This window comes from Microcaecilia unicolor, chromosome 4 (assembly GCF_901765095.1).
Source record: "Microcaecilia unicolor chromosome 4, aMicUni1.1, whole genome shotgun sequence".
NCBI lineage: Eukaryota > Metazoa > Chordata > Amphibia > Gymnophiona > Siphonopidae > Microcaecilia > Microcaecilia unicolor.
The window spans coordinates 305,640,963-305,666,238 of record NC_044034.1 but is presented as its reverse complement, the minus strand read 5'-3'; the positions used below and the strand labels follow the sequence as shown (position 1 = coordinate 305,666,238).

Sequence of the window (25,276 nt, the reverse complement as noted above, 5' to 3'; positions counted from 1 at the left end):
TGTGTTTAATTTGTTAGTGCATTGTAAAAAAAAATATCGTGTGCACATTAAGTTGATTTAAGATGCATTAACCCAGAATTATGGGCTCCTTTTACAAAGCAGCACTACCAGTTAGCGGCATGCTGAATGCAAAGAAGCCTATTCAGTTCTCATGCACTTCTTCATATTCAGCGCATGCTAATCAGTAGCACCACTTTATAAAAAGAACCCTATATGTGTGAAAATCATGTTTAAAAAATTTTTTTTAAAGACAAATGTATGAAACAAACAGAAAAGGCCAAAAATTGAGGGAAGAATACAAAAATGACCCAACCACAAACTGAAAATGTTTTCTGTGCACATGCCAAGTAAATAGCCCATCATTGTGAATACTAGCAAGGACATGGTAATTAAAAAAAAAAAAAAAAAGCTTTTGGTCTTTGTGAGCCTCTTGGGATGTTCTCTGCTGATGTTATATGGGAGCTAAAAGAATGGCATTATTATCCTGGTGTTGTCCACATTTAACAAGGAACATTACTTCTAATGTACCTTGTGAGTCAGCATTACACAGTAGTGACAGAGGAGAAATCAGTACAGCAGAATCACAATGATAACTCTAAAATAAAACAAAAATCAAATTTCTTTACAGAATGTGATCAATGTTAAAAAGGTGAAAGAGTCACCAGGAAGGTTTTGTGTGGGTTTTTTTTTTTAAATTGCTCACAGCTCAAAACTCCATTCAAAATGAAAGAATAAAACCACGTACTTAAAACAGCTGCTTTTGCTCAGCTGCAGCACTATAATCATGGCATGTGGGAAAAAAATGTTCATGGTCATACACATGTAAATCATATAAAAAAAGAATCAAAAATGGATTGCGATAAAAAGCAAACTTATCTTCAATATGGAACAAGGCAAATGCTTCCAAATATGAAGCAAGTAAAATGCTTCTATAATGATGATAAATACTCTCCGATAAATATTCTCCAGCACAGCGCTGCATTACACCTACATAAGTCTTGCTCAGGGAGTTATCAAACAAGTATTGCTCATACAATTGTACAATCGTATACTTTCAGGGCTAGATTCTGTATATGGTGCAAAAACATCAGTGCTGAAAAAAACACTATTCTATATGCTGCGCTTAAAATTAAGCGCTATTCTATAAACCGTGCCTATGTACAGGACTCGTGCCTAACTTTAGGCGTGACCATTTGCACCAAGTGAAACGTGGTGTTGTGTACGTGCCTACATTAAGCGTGTATCCCGTTATTCTATAACAACACATGTTAATTTTAGAAATGTCCCCGTTACACCCATAACCCTCCCATTTCCACACCCCCTTTTTGAGATCGCATGTAAATTTTAGGAGCAGATCCCGTACCTAAATTTGTGCGTAAATGCCCAGGTAGACTACTGTAATCCAGTATATGCAGGATGCAGGGAATAAATCTTCAAAAAAGCTACAGACAGTACAAAATACCTCTGCACATCTGATCTGCGACATGAACATACTGACACCCGGTTCATATAAATATGTACATGTTCTAGCCATTACCTACTTTTAAGCAGAGGTTATTTTGTAAGTGCCATTTTAGATGCTTTCATATAGACATGAAAATGCCCTTGGACACCAGAGAGCTGCTGAAAAAGATGGCCACATACACAGAATGCGCCTTCCTTAATCTCACAAACATCATGGCTTAATCCAGCCTTTTTACATCAGGGATTTTCTTGGTAACGGACTACTTTCAGATCAAGCTGCCAGGCACTAAAAAACACAAAACAGAGTCCTCCTTCCTAATCAGCTTGGGCATAAAATGGTCCAAACAATACTCGCCATCGCCGGAGAATGGAGTTCACGTAAGAGTGGACCCAATGCTTTCAAACACAATGGAAGAGCTCTGATCATTAGAGGATTTAGTTACTTCTCAATACAAACAAACACACACACAAAGTACGGTATGTGATCTAACAGAAGTTGCTAGATTATCAACCTCTATGGCAGCTTTTCAGGTGCACGTTGAGCAGCTGGAGCAACAAGTAATGCAACTGAAAGACGTGATCACTGTGCTGCAACAACTACTACTACTACTTATCATTTCTATAGTGCTACTAGACATACGCAGCGCTGTACACTTGAACATGAAGAGACAGTCCCTGCTCAACAGAGCTTACAATCTAATTAGGACAAACGAGATAAGAGAATTAAAGTGAGGATGATAAAAAATAAGGGTTCTGAACAAGTGAATAAGGGTTAGGAGTTTAAAAGCAGCATCAAAAAGGTGGACTTTTAGCTTAGATTTGAAGACGGCCAGAGATTGAGTTTGACGTACCAGCTCAGGAAGTCTATTCCAGGCATATGGTGCAGCAAGATAAAAGGAACAGAGTCTGGAGTTAGCGATGGAGGAGAAGGGTGCAGATAAGAGAGATTTACCCTGTGAATGGAGTTCCCGGGGAGGAATGTGGGGAGAGATGAGAGTGGAGAGGTATTGAGGAGCTGCAGAGTGAATGCACTTATAGGTCAATAAGAGGAGTTTGAACTGTATGCGGAAATGGATAGGAAGCCAGTGAAGTGACTTGAGGAGAGGGCTAATATGAGCATAACGACACTGGCGAAATATTAGTCGTGCAGAAGAATTTTGAACAGATTGAAGAGGAGAGAGATGGCTAAGTGGGAGACCTGTGCGAAGCAAGTTGCAATAGTCTAAGCGAGCGGTGGTAAGAGTGTGGATGAGGGTTCTGGTAGTGTGCTCAGAAAGGAAAGGGTGAATTTTGGTGATATTATAGAGAAAGAAATGACAGGTTTTAGCAGTCTGCTGAATATGTGCAGAGAAGGAGAGGGAAAAGTCCAAGATGACCCCAAGGTTACAACCTGATGAGACAGGAAGGATGATAGTGTTATCCACAGTAATAGAGAATGGGGGAAGAGGCGAGGTTGGCTTAGGGGGAAAGATAAGAAGCTCAGTCTTGGTCGTGTTTAGTTACAGATGGCGCTGAGACATCCAGGTAGCAATGTCAGACACGCAGGCTGATACTTTGGTCTGGATTTTGGCTTAGATTTCTGGTGAAGTAATGCAATTGGAAGAAGTGATCACTGTGCTGCAAAGTCAGTATTCTAAGCTGGAAAATTTAAGTGACCTGGAAGATTTACTTAATAGGGAACGAGGAATTCTGGGCTTAGTGGAAAGAGAGAAGGACCTGAAGTAATGAACTTTTGGACTCATGGTTACTAAACATGCCCTTAAATGTTACCTCCAAAAGTTCTTATGTGGATCTGTGTGCATGTTGGCATAAGTATGTGTGGGTGGGGCTAAATGAAGGAGGAACAGTAGATGTGCCTTTGTGGGGATTTCCTTTTGAAAATGACCTTGCAGGTTCATAAATTTGAGAGTACTGACTACAGACCCAGCAAGCTGCACCAGCGGATCAAACGTTGCCTCCAAGTTTTTTATGTTGCTTCTTAAGGTGACTACATTAAAATGGAACATACAAAAAAAAAAGAATTATGGGACTAAGGGATATGTTTACTAAGGTACGTTAGCGTTTCTAAAGCGCCTTTAAAGTTAAGGCGCATTAAATGCTAATGTGCCTATAAATTTCTATGGGTGCATTTGCTTTTTATGCGCATAAACCATTTACGCATGTTAAAAACGCTAACGCCCCTATAGCGCACCTTAGTAAACACAGGTGTAAATTTGCTAAAAGGAATCACTTCTTTGCAGATTTGTCCATGCAATCTAAAATATGGCATATATTGTACCCAAGTGCATTGGCCTGTAGCACTGCTAACAGACTGAACTATTTATAAAGCCAGTGCTTTTGATTTGATTTATTAACTGCCTTTCACAACCTGGCATTAAAGTGCTTTACAATTAGAAGCATTTCCATGTATAAATAGCATCATTGACGTGTAGATTACATACACGTCTAAGTTAAGATTTCAGGAAGCTGCTATTTATGTGTTATTTATACCGAACAGATTTCAAGAGAGCATGGTTTGAGTATGCCTTGGATGAGACAAAATTCAGGAAATATATATATATATATATATATATATATATATATATTGGGGAAAATTGCTCCATTGCTTAGTATCAGCTGAAAGACTTGTATAGAATTAAAAATATATATTTTCATTTGGCCAAGGCTTTACAAGAGGGATTAAAAGAAGTACATAAGTATTGCCATACTGGGACAGACCAAAGGTCCATCAAACCCAGCATCCTGTTTCCAACAGTGGCCAATCCAGGTCACAAATACCTGGCAAGATCCCAAAAAAGTACAATACATTTTATGCTACTTATCCTAGAAATAAGCAGTGGATTTTCCCCAAGCCCTTTTTAATAATGGTCTATGGACTTTTCCTTTAGGATGCCATCCAAAACTTTTTAAAACCCCGCTAAGCTAACCACTTTTACTACATTCTCTGGCAATGAATTTCAGAGTTTTAATTGCACGTTGAGTGAAGAAACATTTTCTCCTATTAGTTTTAAATTTACTACTTTGTAGCTTCATTGCATGCCCCCTAGTCCTAGTATTTTTGGAAAGCATAAACAGATGCTTCACATCTACCCATTCAACTCCACTCATTATTTTTTAGACCTCTATCATATCTCCCCTCAGCCACCTTTTCTCCAAGCTGAAGAGCCCTAGCTACTTCAGCCTTCCTTCATAGGGAAGTCGTCCCATCCCCTTTATCATTTTTGTCGCCCTTCCCTGTACCTTTTCTAATTCCACTATATCTTTTTTGAGATGCGACGACCAGAATTGAACACAATAATTGAGGTATGGTTGCACCATGGAGCGATTCAAAGGCATTACAATGTCCTCATTCTATTTGCTTTCTTAGCCACCGCAGCACACTGAGCAGAGGGCTTCAACGTATCATCAAAGACGATGCCTAGATCCCTTTCCTGGTCGGTGACTCTAACGTGGAACCTCGCATTACATAGCTATAATTTGGGTTCCTCTTTCCCACATGCATCAATTTGCACTTGCTCACATTAAACGTCATCTGCTATTTAGATGCCCAGTCTCCCAGGCTCGTAAGGTCCTCTTGTAATTTTTCACAATCCTCATGTGATTTAACAACTTTGAATAACTTTGTGTTGTCAGCAAATTTAATTACCTTACTAGTTACTACCGTCTCTAGATCATTTATAAATATGTTAAAAACAGCGGTCCCAGCACAGACCCCTGGGGAACCCCACTATCTACCTTTCTCCATCGAGAATATTTACTGCTTAACCCTACTTTCTGTTTTCTATCTTTTAACCAGTTTTTAATCCACAATAGGACACTACCTCTTATCCTATGACTTTCCAGTTTTTTCTGGAGTCTTTCATGAGGTACTTTGTCAAATGTCTTTTAAAAATCCAGATAAACAATATCAACCGGCTCACCTTTATCCACATTTTTGTTCACCCCTTCAAAGAAATGTAATAGATTGGTGAGGCAAGATTTCCCTTCACTAAATCCGTGTTGGCTTTGTCTAATTAATACATGCTTTTTTGAATATGCTCTGGATGTTCTTTATAATAGTCTCCACCATTTTGCCCAGCGCCGACATCAGGCTCACTGGTCTATAACCGGATCTCCTCTGGAACCTTTTTCAAAAAATCGGCGTTACATTGGCCACCCTCCAATCTTCCGGTACCATGCTCGATTTTAAAGATAAATTACATATTACTGACAATAATTTGCCTTAATCCCCCATTTATTTCCTTGCTATTTGACTACATTTACAAGTTGCATGTACTATAAATGCCCTGGGTTTGTTTATTCTATTTCCTCTGTACTGAAAACAGCCACTTCTTTAAAAAACAAATCTCTTTTGTATAGAATCTCTGGAAGCTATTCTCAACCCCTGCAATTTGGGTTTTTTTTCCAGTGTTGTTAAAGGTACACACTATGGGGCCAGCAAATCCCACCCCCATCACAACCCACATTCCCTTGATAGTCACCCAACCCACCTCTGGCCCATATGATCTCCAACGATTCCCCCCCCCCCCCCTTGTCTACCTCTACCTCTAGATGTCTGTGTCATCCTCTCCACAGAAGAGGCAGCAGATCATCTACCCACCCACAACCAATTACCAGGGTCCCTACTATAGTGAGAGCAGGAGTGGTCCTGTTCATTGGTGCACTAGGTTCAAAATAGCACCCTTGACTCCTAGTGGTCTCCAGTAGCAGTTGCTACCAAAGAAAAGCAAAATGCCCTAGCTCACGATTTCTCTGAATTTAGAATCAAATTGTATTGATTCCATCATTTCTCACTAACCTCCAGTTGGTTCTCCTTTATATTCTCACTAACCTCCAGTTGGTTCTCCTTTATAAAGATCACCAACTGAATATCATCTGCAAATTTTAAAGCTCCAAATCAAATAGTTTCAACATTCGTGCTGGTGGTGTAAGGTATAAATTAAAAAGAACAGAGGATAAGAGATCCTTGAACACCTCACTTTAAAATCTTGAAACTAGACAGCAAGTGTTTCCAATGTACTCCTTGCACCCTCTCGGAAAATTAAGAGGAAAATCAGTGCAGGATGTAGCAAACCAATATCTTCAAGATGCTTTAAGCACAAATTAGTCTGTACACTGTATTTGGCAATAAAGCAGGTTCTTGTGGTAAACTAAATGTTTGCCTTGGGGGAAGTTTCTAAGAGGCAGAGGCAGAAAGCAGCTACAGCCCAAGCAAAACAATAAATCAAAGTTTCCCAAACTGTGGGTGAGGACCAGTGTCATAGCTAGGGGGTGGGGTGCCAGGGGAGTGGCCGCTCCCCCAAACAGACTGACGCCGGCGCCTGTTTTTTTACTGAACGTGTTGCATTTAAAATGCGCGCCGGCGGAAGTCCACCCTTACACCACTCTCGCTCCCCCCGTGCCTTCAACCTGGCTCCGCTTCTGGTGGGGACCCCAAACAGGGCCACAAAACCTGTATTTGGGATCTTAACCTGGATGGGCTTTCCATAGGTGCATCATTATTCTGCATCTCTGAGGGAGGGAGGGAGGGGGGTGTCGCACAATACTATTTGGCTGTGATCATGGGGTTAGGGACACAAAAAGACTAAGCACTGCAAAAAATCCTTATTGTCATACAGTTATCGTCACAAAATTTTACCTACAGGGGTAGCATGCAATTTTCAATTAGTCAATGGCTTTTTCAAAATTTTCTTATGTCAGCATATAATATGTAGATGTATGATATCCTGTTGTATGTTTCACAGCATCATTCTGGGAGGAGTGATGTTTGGATGATCATGCTAAAGCACCTGGAAGTTAATTGAAGTTCTTTCAAATCTGAAGGATTGTCTAGGGTGCCTAATATCCATTCACTGGCCCTGGTTACTGTACCATAAGCCTTCATTTCATGTTCAGCTACTTGGTGTTCTCTCTTTGTATGTGGTCCCTGCTATCAATCTTTTGACCAGAATCCTAGAAAACAGCAAGATTTTATGCCTTCACCCCTGCCAGGACCCATGGAGGGAGGGAGTTTCCCAGAAAGGCAAATATCCTAAGACTGAATAAAGGCGGAAATTGCCAACCACAGCAATAACTGGAGTGAGAGGAGTGCTCTGGGTGGTTGACGGGGAGCTGGGCTGAGGAGCAGGAACAGGCAAGAGCTTGATCAAGGCCAGAGGGTGCAACTCATGGCACTGCTTCTCTGGAGAATGTGACAGGCAGGGAGGTCTGATCCTGGAGGAGTCAGCTTTTGACAGCCAATGCTACAAGTACAGCCTTAGATTATACAGCCCAAAGGGATGAGCAAGGAGCTGAGGAGTTGTAGATCTGTATATACTTTAAACTGCTAAGAGAAACCGTTTATTAAGTGAATGTAATTCAGTAAAGCCTGGCTTAGCGCTCTACGGACTTCCAGATTTTTATCCGGCACTGGCCTGCACCCAGGCTTGAGTGAGAAAGATCAAGCTGGCTATGTGAATTGTTGTATGACCCAGGTCAGCAGTGCCCAACATCGAGAGCTAGTCAGTGCCCCAGGACGCTGGGAGTTGACCTGGGTTACACAAGTCTGAAAGGTTTGCCTAGAACTTAGGAGAGCCTGTGATTGCTCTGTGAAGATGTGTTCCCAAGTTAGTAGGGTGGACAGTCTCTTTCTCTGTGAGAGAAACACAGCCCAGAGTGGTGGACGGTAGGGCTGAGCTCCAAGGAGCCATGCTGTAGGTCCTGGAGGTAGTATGTTATGTGTAGACCATTTGAAATTGTGAACCTGCTGGGAACTGCAAGAACTAGTAAAGGATAATTGTTCTTGTCGATATGTTTGAGCTGGGAGATGCCTGCATCAGAGGTCAGTAGTTTGGGACGCTGTTACAAGTTGGGCTGTTGAGAATCACATTAGAGAAATCTTACTTAATACTTGGAACAGAATTCTGAGGGTAGATCTAAACTAAGGAATGGACTATCAGAGGGAAGTTTCCTGGGGTGTAAAAGTGATTTGAGAACATGCCACCATGCTGGAGCAGAACCACAGCCCTAACCAATCTCAATTATGTGTTTTGGAGATTGTTGCTGCTGGAATATGGAATTGCAAGGCAGAAACCAGATTCTGGAGCGTAGTAGTTTCTAGGCCAGATTAGACTCTGAGTGGAAGTATGCCTTCTCAACAAGTAGCTATAGGAATCCAAGTATCGGGCCCCACAACTAGTATTACATAATGTAAATTCAATAAATGGCACCCAAATTTGGGTGCTGAAAAAAATGCATACAAGTGATATTCTATAAATGGCACCCAACTTGGAGCGCTATATAGAATAGCTTGTAGTGCCAAGATCTGCACTTTTAGGTGTGAAGATTTACATCAACTGAACCCTGGTATAAATTCCCACACCTAATTTAGGCGCAGACCCCCCCCCCCCCCCTCCGAATTCTATAATAGTGCACGCATCTTTAGTGAATGCCCCTGACCTGCCCATACCCTCATATGGCCACTCCTCCTTTTCAGTTGTGTGCTAAAGGGTTTGCACATGCATCTATATAGAATGGCGCTTAGCAAGATGTGTGTAAATCCAAACTTTTTAAAGGGAAAGGGGGAAATGAGACTTGATATACCGCCTTTCTGAGGTTTTTGCAACTACATTCAAAGCAGTTTACATATATTCAGGTACTTATTTTTGTACCAGGGGCAATGGAGGGTTACGTGACTTGCCCAGAGTCACATGGAGCTGCAGTGGGAATTGAACTCAGTTCCCCAGGATCAAAGTCCACAGCACTAACCACTAGGCTACTCCTCCACTAGCAGCATTCCCTGTAGAAGCCTGCCCTTGCAGATCAGTAATGCGGTCGCGCAGGCTTCTGTTTCTGTGAGTCTGACATCCTGCACGTATGTGCAGGACGTCAGACTCAGAGAAACAGAAGCCTGTGCGGCTGCGTTGCTGATCTGCAAGGGCAGGCTTCTACAGGGAATGTTGCTAGTGGAATGCAACATTAACATTCCATGTAGAATCTCAGATAGTAGCAACAGAATCTCAATAGTAGCAACATTCCATCTAGAATCTCCAATAGTAGCAACATTACATGTAGAATCTCAAATAGGGAAAGGGAAATGGGACTTGATATACCGCCTTTCTGAGGTTTTTGCAACTACATTCAAAGCGGTTTACATATATTCAGGTACTTATTTTGTACCAGGGGCAATGGAGGGTTAAGTGACTTGCCCAGAGTCACAAGGAGCTGCAGTGGGAATTGAACTCAGTTCCCTGGGATCAAATCCACTGCACTAACCACTAGGCTACTCCTCATTGTGTGTGCAAATTGGGAAAGTGCCCAAAACTATGCACCCAATTTTAAGTGCAGTTTCTAGAATTCCCTTGTAAGTGCGTAAAGGCCAATTCTATAACTTTTAGGAGCCCTATATTACTTTACAGAATAATAGAGTAACTGCAAATCAGTGTACCTAACATTTAGGTAAATCTCTTACGCCAGCCATAGAGCTGGTGTTAGTGTGAGTGCCTAAGTGTGGCAGCTATGCGGGTAACTTACAGCATTCTGGGGCCCTTTTACTAAGGCGCATAGGCACCTATGCGCATCCAATGTGCATCAAATTGGTGGTACCACGTGCCCCAGGTGGTAGCTCCATTTTTTGGTGCTCGCTCGCTCGTTTTAATTTTGATGCACATCCATTTTCTGGCACAAAAAAAATTGCCTTTTTTCTAGGCACACTGAAGAAATGGACCAGCGTGCATTCAAAACACACAGCTACACCAGAGCAGGCTACTTTTAGGCACACCTTAGTAAAAGGGCCCCTCTGTAAGTTAACCTGCGTATGTGGGAGCCCCGCCTGTGCCCTGCCTATGCTCCACCTCTGTGCATACCCCCTTGCAAATACGCACAATGTAAGTCTAGCATGTATTTGCAGGCTAGCACTTAGGCATCATGCTAGTATTTATGCATTCTAAACATTTACATGTGTAATGAGTGCATAAATGTTAGTGCCTAGGTTATAGAATAGTTCCCATAATTAGTAAATAGGCCCAACTGAGAATAATGGAGTTTGCATTATTTAATGTGCAGCTAATGTGGAACATTAACTTCATGTTATCTCAACTCTGTTTCTTAAGTGGAAATTTGCTGCAAGATGGCAATACAGGCCATGCAGCTTGTTTCTTAAGCACAAACATCGATGTTGGGATGATGGCATAACTGTTATGAATGTTCAATAACAGGGCAAAGCAAACTCATCAATATACTTTAATATGTGTTTAATTAAGATTGAATAAAGCTGTTTCTCTGTGGCATTTAAATCCCAGTTCATTAAGTAAAGTATATTTCTTTGAAGTTTAAAACCATGTAAGAAATATCTGCCATCCACACTGTAGTTAATTCTCCTTAAATATGTAATCAGTTAGACCTGTATAACCTATATTAGCTGTCTCATTAATTTTTAAAGTGAATGCAGACTAGATACACTTAATTTAGGGTGTTAGTCAAGTGTGTAATCAAGCTGTTGCATTGTTAATGAAAATCACCTTTGCAGAGACCATTATCAGAATTGTTTTATCTACATGAAATGCTTTAACTTACAATAGGTACCAAGTTCCAGCAAAGGCTGTTTTATAAGCAAAGATGCATTAGAGAAATTCTGCTGTATCACAACTGCCCCAAAATTATTTTAATAGCAGGGGACCTGGTTATACATTTTAAGAAGAAAACTCTTAAAATATGGATAGGTCAATATTTAATTGCAGCAGTCAGCAGTTTTTATAAATGCTGGAAAAGGTGTTTAAATCTATTACATATATTCAGCACCATTGTCTGGACAACGTGTGGTGCTAAATAAGTCGTGGACAATGGTGATCATCACACTTGATCTGGTCCCCTTCAAGCTGGATTAATGTTCCTTCCCTTGGTCTCCTCCCTTTTTGTTGCTTCTGTGTTAACTTTCCAGCTCTTTGGAAGCATGCTCTGGTATGTTTTATCCATAAGAAGCAGTCTTTAGATCCCCTCATCCTTCACAAGCTATAAACCAGTATCCAATTTGAGAGTGTGCTTTTCAGTTAGCTTTCACGTCATGCAGAAAGTTCTAATGTGTAGCACTCATGTCAATCAGATTTCTGCCCCAATCATAGTATCAAAACTATCTTCATAGATGGACCTATAGGACAAGATTTACAACATTTGTATAAGGAAGTAGGATAGTGCTGGTAGTTTCACTTGACCTTGATCTCTGCATTTGACTTTGTAGATCAAGCAATGCTGCTTTCCAGGCTTAAAGAAATAAGCTTCACTGGTGTAGCTTACTGTTAATCTGTTTGTGAGCCCTTGTGCCTAGGCCGAGGCTTAGGAAGGATTTTGGCCAAGGCCTAGGGTAGACCAAACAGGCGCTAAGCAATACCACAGCCACAAAGCCCCGCGTACTCAGGACAATCAACTAGCACCAGCAGAAAAGGGAGATGGACCACTCAGGTGGGCCTCAGGGCCGAACTGGAACCCACTCGTACAGAGTCTAAACGTAGGGCCTCACGGCCGAACAGGAACTAAGTCATACACTAGGGAAGGGAAACAGAACAACAAGAGGTCCCAAAAGGGACTGGAGCTCATGCAATGCACACAGCACTAGCTAGTGACACAAGGGAAGGGCGACAGACAAAAAGCTGGCAGGTACAGACTACGACTAGAGGGAGAGGATGCAAACAAAGGCTACACAGAAACACAGGTAGGAGAGGCAAAGCCCACAGGAAAAAAAGGGAAAGCTGAGGACAGAATGGGACATGGACACTACAAGAGCGAAGCTCCACAGGAATGGCTGAACAGGGAAAAACAGGCTGAAGGAAAAGGCTGCTGTCAAATAAAGACAGGGAAGGAGCAGGTACACAAGAGTACCGAAAGGGATAAGGCATACACCAGAGCAAGGCTGCCTAGCAGAGCCAGGGCTTACAGAAGGCAATACCAAGCTCTGCACATAAAGGGTAAACACTGAAGAAAGGGAAACTTAAACAAACAACCAACCAGGACCGATCACAACAGACAGAGAGGCTGCCTAACAGCAGCAGCACTAACAGGAAGCAAATACCAAGCTCTGCACATAAAGGGTTAACACTGAGGAAAGGGAAACTCAAACAAACAAAGAGGAACCATTACAAGGGACAGAGAGGCTGCCAACAGAGGCACCGTTCTTTTAATATTTGTATCACTCCCAGGGCCTGCAAGTGTGCTACCTGAGTCATGACTGAAACTCCCTCACTCCTAGGGCCTGCAAGTGCTACCTCTGTAGGTTCCACAGTCTCAGCTGTCCCAGGGAGCAGAAGATGTGAGCTGAGCCCAGTCCCTTTGCTTGGCAGTGTACGTCATTATCACTAGGCTATCCTATCATCTCTTAATTTTCTGATGTGTTTCACTAAAGCAATATTGCTTTTTGGGGAGGGTCCTTGTGTCTTCCTGTTTTGTTTTGTCTCTTTCAATGCATAGGGTAAGTGGCAAACAAATTTATGCATAGCAAGAAGCTGGAAAAAGTCAGTAGGCTAAGAGGAGTCATCCCTCACCATATGAAGAGGAACCACGAATTATGAGAGAGTAGATGCGGCAAGCAGCCCAACTCCCATAGCACAAAAAAACAAATTAATCCTGCAGTGGTGCTGTTTTCTATGACACCAGGACTCTAATCCTGATAGCTGAAGAGCAGGAAGAGTACGCCACATCTACAGCAAAGTTGTGTTGGTGTTGCCACCAAGGATCCAACCCAGGTAGCTGGGGAGAGTGAGCCACGGCTGTGGCAAAGTTGTCTTTAGGTTGCAGCTAGGGATCCTGCTGGATTGTGACATAAGAGAGACTTGGTCTAATAAGTTACAAGGAGAGAACGGAGGGATGTATGAATTAGTTCAAAGGTAGAAGGATAAAGTGCAACAGGAGGGTATGTATGAGGGGGATGGGAAGGAAGACAGTTGAAGTGGGTGAGAGATTGGGGGAGTGGGTGTGGGAGCAGAGAAGAGTGTAAGGGGGAGGGAATGCCTATAGATGTGCAGCTAGAAACACACTACGTGATACACACTACCATACAGTCACACCCTTCCCTCCACACACAGCTACCCCAGATGTTCATAAAACATTCTACATCCCTATCCCCCCCACCACCACCCATGGAAGTCTGTCAGATATTGTATACATACATTGTGATTATTACTTCAATACTTTTTTCTCTTTTCATATTTACCCCCTTTGTATTTCTTGATTGTTTTTATTTTCATATTGACAACATTGTATATTGTTTTTGTAATTCTATAGTAAAAATGTATGATGATCATATCAATAATAAACATTTAGTCAACGTGAGATATGCATATGCACTCACGCTTTGTTTATCAAGACAAATACACAAACCGTAGCACACACACACACACACATATCTTACATTACTCACCCAAACCTGTAGCCCCAGCCTCTCTATAAAAGCCACATTTTACTATATCTCTCCATCCTGATTCCTCTAGACGCACATGCTTAAGGCTGTGAATAATGAAAGGAGAAATATGCTACCGTCATGCTGTAACTGTGCACTTTTCAATTTGTTAATGTATTTTAAGAAAACGTTTATGCTTGATGTTTTCACCCTTGCATTTAAAATGATTTGTGCCTTAAAGGATTCTCCTTGACTGTTTAAAAACTTTGATGATCCAGATGAATTGAATGTCCAGTTCATTTTATCAGCAGGATGGTGAGCAGACCAAAAACAGATCGAAGCAGTCCAAGGTAATTAGATCACAAGTTTAATAAGCAACAACACTAGAGGGATGAAAACTGCGCCCAACCTGGCCAAATTTCACCCAGAATGGGCTACCTCAGAACGGATGGAGAGAGACATAATTGTCAGATCTAGTGCAAGCCACTTCTAAAACTGCTCTGGTATCATTTGCTCCTGAGGCAGCCATTCTGGATGAAACTACTACGACTACTACTTAACATTTCTAAAGCGCTGCCCGGCTTACGTTCTAAAGCGTACTTTCACCCCTCCAGTGTTGTTGCTTATTAAAGTTGTGTTTTCTGGGACCAGTAGATGTTATCAGCCACAGTACCAATCTTCTGCAAGAAAATGATAGGGATTCCTTTACTGCTACTACTTATAATTTCTATAGCGCTACTAGTCGTATGTACTCTGAACATGTTAGAGACAGTCCCTGCTCTACAGAGCTTACAATCTATTCAAGGTGCATTCTGAGCTGCTGGAAGCGGCCGCGGCTCCGCTGGTTCCCTGCTCCCTCTGCCCCGGAACTGGAAGTAACCTGTTCCGGGGCAGAGGGAGAAAGGAACCAGCGGAGCCAACAGGCGCGCGGCTGCTCTTCTCCCCTCAGCAGCGTGCTCCCAGGGCGGACTGCCCCCACCGCCCCGCCCTCTGTATGCCACTGCTAACAATAGCTCTGCAAATTCATTTATCATTTCTATCAAGGGGCTAGTGGTTGGGAGGTGGGGCTAGTGCTAGACAGACTTATACGGTCTGTGCCCTGAAAAAGACAGATACAAATCAAGGTAAGGTATACACAAAAAGTAGCACATATGAGTTATCTTGTTGGGCAGACTGGATGGACCGTGCAGGTCTTTTTCTGCCGTCATCTACTATGTTACTATGTAAGATGGACAAACAGGACAAATAAGGAGTAAGAGAATTACTTAAGATGGGAATGATAAGACATGGGTACTGAACAAGTTGAATAGGAGTTATGAGTTAAAAGCAGCCTCAAAAAAGGTGGGATTTTAGCCTAGTTTTGAAGACAGCCAGAGCTGGAGCTTGACCTACTGATTCAGGAAGTCTATTCCAGGCGTGTGGTGCAACAAGATGAAAGGAATGGAGTCTGGAGTTGACAGTGGAGGAGAAAGTTACAGAAAAGAGATTTACCTGATGAACTGAGTTCCTGGGGAGGAGTGTAGGGTGAGATAGGAGTGGGGAGAGGTACTGAGGAGTTGCAGAGTGAATGCAATTGTAAGTCAATTCATTTATTTCAATGAGCGTTGCAGTGGCACTGGATTTTGTGTTCTGTTCAGGAAACCTATTCTCTAGCCAGACAGAAGGAGTTTATTTTAAGATGCATCTGAAGGCTTTGTTTTTATTTGTGCCGTGAGCTCCAAGGAGCATACTGAAGTTTCCCACCCGAAACAGTAAAACGACTTGCCTGTTAAGTGCCACCAATTACAGTGGAAAGCTCAAACTGCTGTGCAGGAGGGCTCTTGAAATGATTCCTTGGCAGACAGCCCTGGCTGATTCTTTTTTTAATGTGTGTTCGATCAGAAAGTTTTATTGCTAAAGCTGTGGAAGACTTCAAGTCTCTTGGATGAAATATTAACCTGTCATATCAAATCATTTCTTTCCTGACCATTGGGATGTTGGGGGTAGGAGGAGGATTCTCTGCTCAGAATCTGAGCAGAAATGTCATATGCTTTTTGCTACAGAATGTGATGAGGAGAGCTACAATGACAATTTTAATTAAAGATGTCAGACTTTAAATGCAACCCCTGCGTCCCCTTCACTGCCACCAGTCATGATGTTCTTGTTGTTTAGGACTTCAATCTTCAAGATCTTTTCCCAAAGAGACAGAATGAGAGGGAGGTCTTTGTGACTAAGGCCTATATAGGGGGTGATTTTACAACAAGGAGCCAAAGGAGGGAGAGCACCTATGTGCCTGTATCAAATAACCTACCTGAAAGCTCTGAAATATGTGCTTTTTTTTTTTTTTTTGCAGAGTCGGAAACATGCCAGTAAAGTTCGACTTTATTATATGCTACATCCGCTCGATGGAGGCTGTCCGGCCAAAAAACTCCGATCTGAAAATGTGAGTAAATAAACATGACTATTTTAAAAACAGTCCTTGCCTCTCTTCCCTTTCCCCAGAGTATTGACATTATATATTTTCACATAGAATCAATTGAGTTCTTTGAGGGCTCTGACAACATGAAAAGTGAACAGATACGGTTTGAGATCATTTAAATCCCTTGCAAGAAGTCCTATTTTCAGTGCTGTTATCCACTGGTGGCTGTTCGCGTTTGTACCTTTTTTTTTTCCAGGAAGTAATACCGTACTATAAGTGTAGCTTTATGCATAAGTATTGTCTTTCCTAGCTTTGTTATTTGTGTTTGTGATTAAGTTATCTCACTTGATTTATTTCCAAACTTTATGGGCATGCAAAATTTTGTACAGACAAGCATTCAAAAAAACAAACTCCTCAATATTTATCTCAGCATTTTTGTTTCTTTCAAACGTTAGTTGCAGTAAATCATATACCTGAAAACTCAGCATCAGCCACTATTCGGATTTCAACACTGAGGGGCCCTTTTACTAAGCAGCATAGGTGCCTATGCACACCCAACGCGCGTCAATTTGGAGTTACCGCACCACCCGGCTACCGTGCGTGGCCCTTGTGGTGGTAATTTCATTTTTGACGCACGTTCGCTATGCACGCTGTAAAATAAGTATTTTCAGGTGAGCGGCAGAAACCGGGCGGTAATCATCGTTCTATGTACGTAGATGATTACCGCGTGAGACCTTATCACTAAGTCAATGAGTGGCGCTAAGGTCTAAGACCCAAAATGGACGCGCCCCAATTTTTATTTTGTCACATGTCCATTTTCGGCAAAAATGTGAAAAAAGGCCTTTTTTACAGGTGTGCTGAAAAATTGATCTGTGTGTGCCCAAAACACGTGCCTACACTAGCAAAGCCCTTAGTAAAATGGCCCCTGAATATCTAGTGTTCTGCTGACCACCACTGTTATCTAAATAGCTGAGATATTCAGCAGTTATCCAGATAGCGATGTTGACTATCACTGCTAGCCAGATATTTTCAAAACTCCACCCATGTCCTACCTCTGGACTGCCCTGATGCTATTTGGATCACGCAGGGTTAGCCTGTAACGATTTTCAGTGGCATTATTTGGATAATGCTGCTGAATATCATTAACCTGGCCAGTGGCGCACCAAGGGGGTGGCGGTGGGGGCGGTCCGCCCCGGGTGCACGCTGCTGGGGGGTTGCCGCGGCGCGCGCCTGTCGGCTCTGAGTTCGCTAACTTCGCTCATTCGCTGCAGCTCCCTCTGCCCCGGAACAGGTTCCGGGGCAGAGGGAGCTGCAGCCAAAGTGCGAAGTTAGCGAATTCGGAGCCGACAGGCGCGCGCCGTGGCGTGCACCCAGAGGGGGTGTCATTTCACAGGGGGGGGGGGCGCTGCCCCGGGGGGGGGGGGGGGGCGCATCGGCAATCTGCCCCGGGTGTCATCCAGGCTAGGAACGCCACTGAACCTGGCCCTGGTCTGTGGCACTTTTCTGCTTTTAAAAATCAGGCCAACCATGACTAGGGCTTCTGACAGTCTCAGTTTAGCCTTTCTGTATTTGTATTAGAGATATAAACAAGTGGGGATAGCATTCAGAGCATGGCTAATGAAATTCTTTCTAACCCCTCTGTGTGTTTCTGACCTGGAAGGGCTGATTGAATGAAACAGTTGACAATCAATCTGTTGATCTGGAAAGAATAAAATGAAAACAAGTGTGATAATATATGTAACCATTAGATGTCACGGTCAACAGATTTACAAAGGATGCATTTCCATTTTAAACCTGTACCATTGCAGCAAGTATTTTTGTGCTTTTCCACCACTAGGAGGCTGTATAACATAGCAAGGCCTCAGTCACTAGGGGTTCATTTACAAATAGCATGTGCTTATGCCATTAACACACATTATTTACTACAAGGCCCATTGGAATAAAATGGGTTCGGCAGTAGATAATGCATTTCAGTGCTGTCGGTTTCTTCCTTTATGATAGATAGGTCCCACCCATTCATCCTAGGATGCACCATGCAGGGCGGAGCGTCACTGTTTTGAAGATGATGGCACCCAGAGGCAGGAGTCAGTGGGCATTGCTCCTGACTCTGTCAGGTATGGATTTGGGAGGGGGGACACTAGACAATCGGGGAATTTTTATTATCGGACTGGAGGGGGTACACTACACTACCAGGGAGTTTTTTTATGGGACAAGGTGGGGGGAGGGAGACCACTACCGCGGACACTTCTATGTGTATGTGAGTGGGAGGCCTAGGGGCCATTAGACCATCTGGGAATATTTTTTTAAATTTAATACTGGGAGGGGGGAAAGACCGGCCATGTGTGTGTGTGTGTGTGTGTGTGTGTGTTTTAAATGTCAACTTTCCAGTCAGTGCTTGAGGCATGATTAGCTCAGGCACTGATAGGAAAGTTGACCTTAGTACTAAGCTACAGATTACTGCAACAGTTTTAACATGGCAGTGATTAGAATACTCATTAGTTTGAGCATGCTGCGGCTTCTTTTTTTTTGGCGCTAAGTTTGCAGTACAATGCGGACTCTACTGCAAACCTTTGAGAATCGACCCTCAAGAATGGCCATAAATGACAAATATGTGTCAATATTCCAGCTATTTATTTAGTGCATTTGATATACCACTTAGGTCTTCATATATACAGTGGGGGAAATAAGTATTTGATCCCTTGCTGATTTTGTAAGTTTGCCCACTGACAAAGACATGAGCAGCCCATAATTGAAGGGTAGGTTATTGGTAACAGTGAGAGATAGCACATCACAAATTAAATCCGGAAAATCACATTGTGGAAAGTATATGAATTTATTTGCATTCTGCAGAGGGAAATAAGTATTTAATCCCTCTGGCAAACAAGACCTAATACTTGGTGGCAAAACCCTTGTTGGCAAGCACAGTGGTCAGACGTCTTCTGTAGTTGATGATGAGGTTTGCACACATGTCAGGAGGAATTTTGGTCCACTCCTCTTTGCAGATCATCTCTAAATCATTAAGAGTTCTGGGCTGTCGCTTGGCAACTCGCAGCTTCAGCTCCCTCCATAAGTTTTCAATGGGATTAAGGTCTGGTGACTGGCTAGGCCACTCCATGACCCTAATGTGCTTCTTCCTGAGCCACTCCTTTGTTGCCTTGGCTGTATGTTTTGGGTCATTGTCGTGCTGGAAGACCCAGCCACGACCCATTTTTAAGGCCCTGGCGGAGGGAAGGAGGTTGTCACTCAGAATTGTACGGTACATGGCCCCATCCATTCTCCCATTGATGCGGTGAAGTAGTCCTGTGCCCTTAGCAGAGAAACACCCCCAAAACATAACATTTCCACCTCCATGCTTGACAGTGGGGACGGTGTTCTTTGGGTCATAGGCAGCATTTCTCTTCCTCCAAACACGGCGAGTTGAGTTCATGCCAAAGAGCTCAATTTTTGTCTCATCTGACCACAGCACCTTCTCCCAATCACTCTCGGCATCATCCAGGTGTTCACTGGCAAACTTCAGACGGGCCGTCACATGTGCCTTCCGGAGCAGGGGGACCTTGCGGGCACTGCAGGATTGCAATCCGTTATGTCGTAATGTGTTACCAATGGTTTTCGTGGTGACAGTGGTCCCAGCTGCCTTGAGATCATTGACAAGTTCCCCCCTTGTAGTTGTAGGCTGATTTCTAACCTTCCTCATGATCAAGGATACCCCACGAGGTGAGATTTTGCGTGGAGCCCCAGATCTTTGTCGATTGACAGTCATTTTGTACTTCTTCCATTTTCTTACTATGGCACCAACAGTTGTCTCCTTCTCGCCCAGCGTCTTACTGATGGTTTTGTAGCCCATTCCAGCCTTGTGCAGGTGTATGATCTTGTCCCTGACATCCTTAGACAGCTCCTTGCTCTTGGCCATTTTGTAGAGGTTAGAGTCTGACTGATTCACTGAGTCTGTGGACAGGTGTCTTTCATACAGGTGACCATTGCCGACAGCTGTCTGTCATGCAGGTAACGAGTTGATTTGGAGCATCTACCTGGTCTGTAGGGGCCAGATCTCTTACTGGTTGGTGGGGGATCAAATACTTATTTCCCTCTGCAGAATGCAAATAAATTCATATACTTTCCACAATGTGATTTTCCGGATTTAATTTGTGATGTGCTATCTCTCACTGTTACCAATAACCTACCCTTCAATTATGGGCTGCTCATGTCTTTGTCAGTGGGCAAACTTACAAAATCAGCAAGGGATCAAATACTTATTTCCCCCACTGTAGGTACTAGTACTTCTCTAATGGTGTCGCAATCTAAGCAGTATTGTACCTGGGGCAATGGAGGGCTAAGTGACTTGCCTAGGGTCTTGATTTAAACATGGGGGGAGGGGCAATGCAGAAAACCTCATGGTAGAAATAACGTGGCATGCTGTAAGCAATGAGCTTGCAAAGAAAGAAGACTCTTTTCACCTGGTTCTGGATCTTGGAGAGGTGAATAAGTCTCTCAGAGTGCTGCACTTCTGCATGGAGACTCTTCATTCGATCATAGCCTTGGTCCAGCCAGGTAAGTTTCATATCCCAATTTGGCCTCCTCAAAGGAAATTTCTCTGGTTTGGGATCCTGGGAGATCATTTTCAGTTCAAGGCCATGTCTTTCAGCCTCGCCACTGCACCTCGCACATTTTCAAAAGTTATGGTGGTGGTGGCAGCTTTCTTCACCAGCAGGAGATCCAGGTACATCTTTACCTGGATGATTGGCTAATTCAGGTGCCTTCTTATCAAGAGAGCTTTCGCAGTACACAGACAGTTCTGTCTCTTCTTTCTGCACTTTGTTGGGTGGTGAATTACAGCAAGAATCATCTCATCCCCACCCAGACCCTGGAGTTTCTGAGAGTGTGCTTCAATACCCAGGTGAGGAAGGTTTTCCTGCCTCAGCATCGTCGGCTCAAGTTCAAACAACAAATTCTCAGGCTTCTCTCTTCCCATGGAATTATGCTCAGGTTCTCAGTTCTATGGTGGCAACTTTGGATGTTCCACATGTGGCCCTTACTGTTGTCCCTGTTGAGCCGGTGGTATCCAGTCTCGGAGACTTATAACAAGCTTGTGCTGTGGATGCCTCAAGACAGACGGAGTCTGACTTGGTGGTCTCTCCCTGAGCACACTGAGGTGGGATTGCCCTTACAGACTCCTTGTTGGTGTGTTCTCACCTCCTATGTGCACAGGCCTGGTCGAGAATGGAGGCTTCCTGGTCCATCAACAGATTGGAACTTTGAGATGACTGAAAAGCTCTACTAGCCTTTGCACCTCTTCTTCGCGGGAGGCTGGACATGCTCATGGATAATGTCACAGTGTGTCTTATATCAACAGACAACCAGGAACAGAGAGTGTATATGTCTATCCCAGAAGGCACCTCTTCTGTTTCAGTGGGCGGAATTGAATATTCCAATTTCATCATCTCACATAACGGGTTCACTGAACTCGTGTCACGTTTTCAAAGCTGGAAACTGGTTTGTGAGCCCTTGGGCCACTGCCGAGGAGCGGCAGTGGCAGGCAAAACCACCCCACACCAGAGACTAGGCAGAACAGGACTGTAACTCCGGACTGGAGTTGCAGCAGAGGCAAACAGGCAGGACTTAAGCAGAGCAGGCACCCTTAAACTTCACCTCACTTGGCCACTTTTCACCAAAAGTTGAGCTTCTGGCTGCAGGTGGCCAGCAGGGCTTACTGGGCAAGACAGGACTGGATACCCCACTAGGCTGAACCAGGACTGAGGGTCAGAGGGGAGAGGAATATACAGAGACAGCAGGCAGGGAATGAGAAGCCAAAAGACCAGACTGAAAGCTGAAAACAGCCACTGCAGCAGGGAACAAAACACTGAAAAACAAAAGACAGACTGAAAGCTGCCAGGCAGCCACTAAACAAGAAACACAGAGAACCCAGAACCAGACACAGTAAATACAAACAAGAGTCAAGACTAGGACAGTACAAGCTAAGCTACACATAAACTAAACAGAATCAGGCAAGGAACTAGAACAGGAATCAAACTAGGCTGAAGTGCAACACACACCAACATACCAGGGCCTTAGACTCGATGCAAAGGCAAAGCAGAAATGTTCCAAGATGGCTGATAAGCACAGAAGCAGTTGGAACTCAGCTGCTGCAATCACCAGGCAGCTACGGATGCTGTGCAGGCTCAAACAGCACAAGCAAACCTGGTAGCCTGGAAGATCCAGACCGGACTGGGCTGAAATCTGGAACTGGTGACGGTCCACAGCAGCCACCGGTTCTGGCCACCAGAGGGCGAGGTAAGCACAGACGTAACAACTCGCAAGCAGATTTCATCAGCAGAGTGTCTCTGGACCTGGGGAAATGGCAACTATCAGACTGCATTTCACCTCATTTCCATACAGTGGGGCCTTCCAGTTCTGGATCACATGGCATCCAGACTCAGTGCGCAAGTACACAGATTCTACAGCCGCTTCAGGGAGAGACTCTCTAGGAATGGATGCATTGGTACAGCCTTGGCCGTTGGATATCCTCCTTTGTGTTTCCTCCATGGCCTCTCATAGGAAGGACATTGCGCAGGATTGTGCATCATCTTGGGAAGGCCGTTCTTGTAGCTTTGGACTGGCCCAGACCTCATCCATTTTCAAATTGTTTCTCTGTTGACTCTTCCTCCACAGACAGGCTTATTGCACCAAGGTCCAGTACTTACGGAGAATCCCTCCTGCTTTGGTCTTACGGGCCTGGCTTTTGAGAGGACGTGAGTGAGGAATAAGGGTTATTGGGATGATGTTATTACTACCTTGCTATAAACCCAAAAACTGTCCACTACTACTTCTTATGCTAGAGAGTGGAGAACTTTTGAGAGCTGGTCTGGACAAAATGGTGTTTCCTTCTCTCAAATTTTTTATCCTTCCTTCAGGAGGGATTCAAAGAATGTTTGGCTCTCAATTCATTCAAGGTGCAGGTGGCAGCATTGGCATGTCATAGAGGCAAGATACAGAATGCCTCATTGGCTGCTCACCCTGATATAGTGTGATTCCTCAAGGGAGTCGCTCATCTGTGTCCCTCTCTCCGCAATATTTGACCTCAGTGGAGTCTTCAAGTGGTTCTTAAGGCTCTTCATTCTGCCCCCTTTGAGCCCATTCGTTTGGCAACTATCAAATATCTTTAAAGGCAGTATTTCTAGCTTCCATTTCATCGGCATGGAGAGTTTGAGCTTCAAGCTCTCTCTTGCAGGGATCCCTTTCTCCACTTTTCTGACTTGGGAGATTACATATGGACAATTTCATCCTTTTTGCTGAAGATTGTATCTCCTTTTCATATCAATGAAACTGTCCTTCTTTTTCCAGGGAGGTCTATTCTGCAGAATACGCTTCCCTGTCACTGTTGAATGTGAACAGCATGTCCTTATGCACTAACTTACCGCTACCAATGATTTCAGGTGGTCTGATTATCTTTTTTTTGTGTCCTCTTTGCCGGACCCCGGAAGGGTTTGCCGACTGCAAAGTAACAGTGGCTTGATGGGTTAAGGAGGATTTTTCTTAGACTTGCATGAGGGGTAGATCTGTACATTGAGGCTCATTCTACCAGGTCTTTGGCGACTTCTTTGGCAGAATCTAGGGCAGTTTCATTGGCAGAGATCTGTCAGCAATAAGGTGGTCTTTCTCATTCCTTTGTTAAGCATTACCATTTGGATGTGTCTGCTCAAGCAGATGCTTCCTTCAGGGCCATGGTTATCACTGCAGGGATATCACAGTCCCTCCACTCTTAAGGATTGCTTTTGTACATCCCATTTGTCTGGACTGATCCTTGGGATGTAATGGAAGGAAAAATTAGTTAATTACCTAATAACTTTCTTTCCTTTAGTCCAAAAGGATTAGTCTAGAGCCTGCCCTTCTGTGATGGTTTTGGTTTTCTCAGGTTGTATGTAATTTTGGATGTTTGTGTTGTTTTGGTTCTGTTATTTCTGATGCACAAGCTTTGCCTTTTATTTCATTGTAGTTCTGTCTAGAAGCTGGAGTTTTTTCTCTGGAAGTCACTCTTTCACTGCTTTGTTATTTAATTACTGACTTGGTTACTAAGCGCAGTAGCTTATGAAGCACAACTCAGAGTTCTCTATCTCTACCTGCTGATGGATGGTCACAACCCATTTGTCTGGACTGATCCTTTGGGACCAAAGGAGAGAATATTATCAGATTATTAACCAATTATTCCATACTTATTTCATGACCTTGGTACACCAATATTCAAAATAAACATAGCATCATAGTGGTTTATAAGAAAATAAAAGCAGCACAGTTGTAACATAATGTAATATAAACATATGAGATACTGAGGAAGAGGGTGAATAGAACAACAATAAATACCAGTAGACAGACATTTATACATGGGGGAGGGGAAGGGATACAAAGAGTGGTGAGCTTCTGGATCTGACAGTATTGATTCAAGAGTTCTCCAACCATAATAGTTATTTAAAAAAATGCCAGAATGACAAAAATACATGTCAAAATTACACCTTTATTAACCAAATTCTAAAATCATACTATGGATTGACAATATTGTTGACTCGCTATCTCCACATATAAAAGTCAATTTCTATTTATCAGAAATATGAAACCGTTCTGTATATCCATGAACCATTTCTTAATGTTCTAGACTGAGAACACATTATCATTAAATCATACCCTCATTATTGTCTCTAAAGACTAAAAATGTCAAAGTGCGCATCAGCAACAGTGTTCAGCGCTACACAAACCAGGAAATAATGAGATAACCAAAGTCAATTTTATATAAATCTCAACGTGTAATTCATCATAGTAACCTCTCACGTTGTCCCATTTCCATCATTTTAACGCAGATATTTTTAGCAAATGTTTATACTTCATGACATTATGCTTTCAAATTCAAGAACCTTTGCAGTTTCCAGTTCCCTATATCTCTATAGTACAACAGCATGCTTTCAGCGCTTGATTGTGCAATCTCTATAATAAGCAGTTTAGGCCCAAAATGATCCCATGTTTCACTGTATAGTGTCGTCAGGGGCCAACTGCAAAATCAAGCA

At 43.1% G+C, this 25,276-nt stretch overlaps 1 protein-coding gene across 2 annotated transcripts in view; it reads left to right on the top strand.

Annotated features, from left to right (window-relative positions):
* ZMAT4 (zinc finger matrin-type 4) overlaps positions 1–25,276 on the top strand; it is a 441,058-nt gene that overhangs the window by 208,777 nt on the left and 207,005 nt on the right. For both annotated transcript variants that reach the window (XM_030201810.1, XM_030201809.1), the window contains exon 5: positions 16,161–16,250. In XM_030201810.1, coding sequence (XP_030057670.1) covers positions 16,161–16,250 — 90 coding nt within the window. The remainder of the gene's footprint in view (positions 1–16,160; positions 16,251–25,276) is intronic.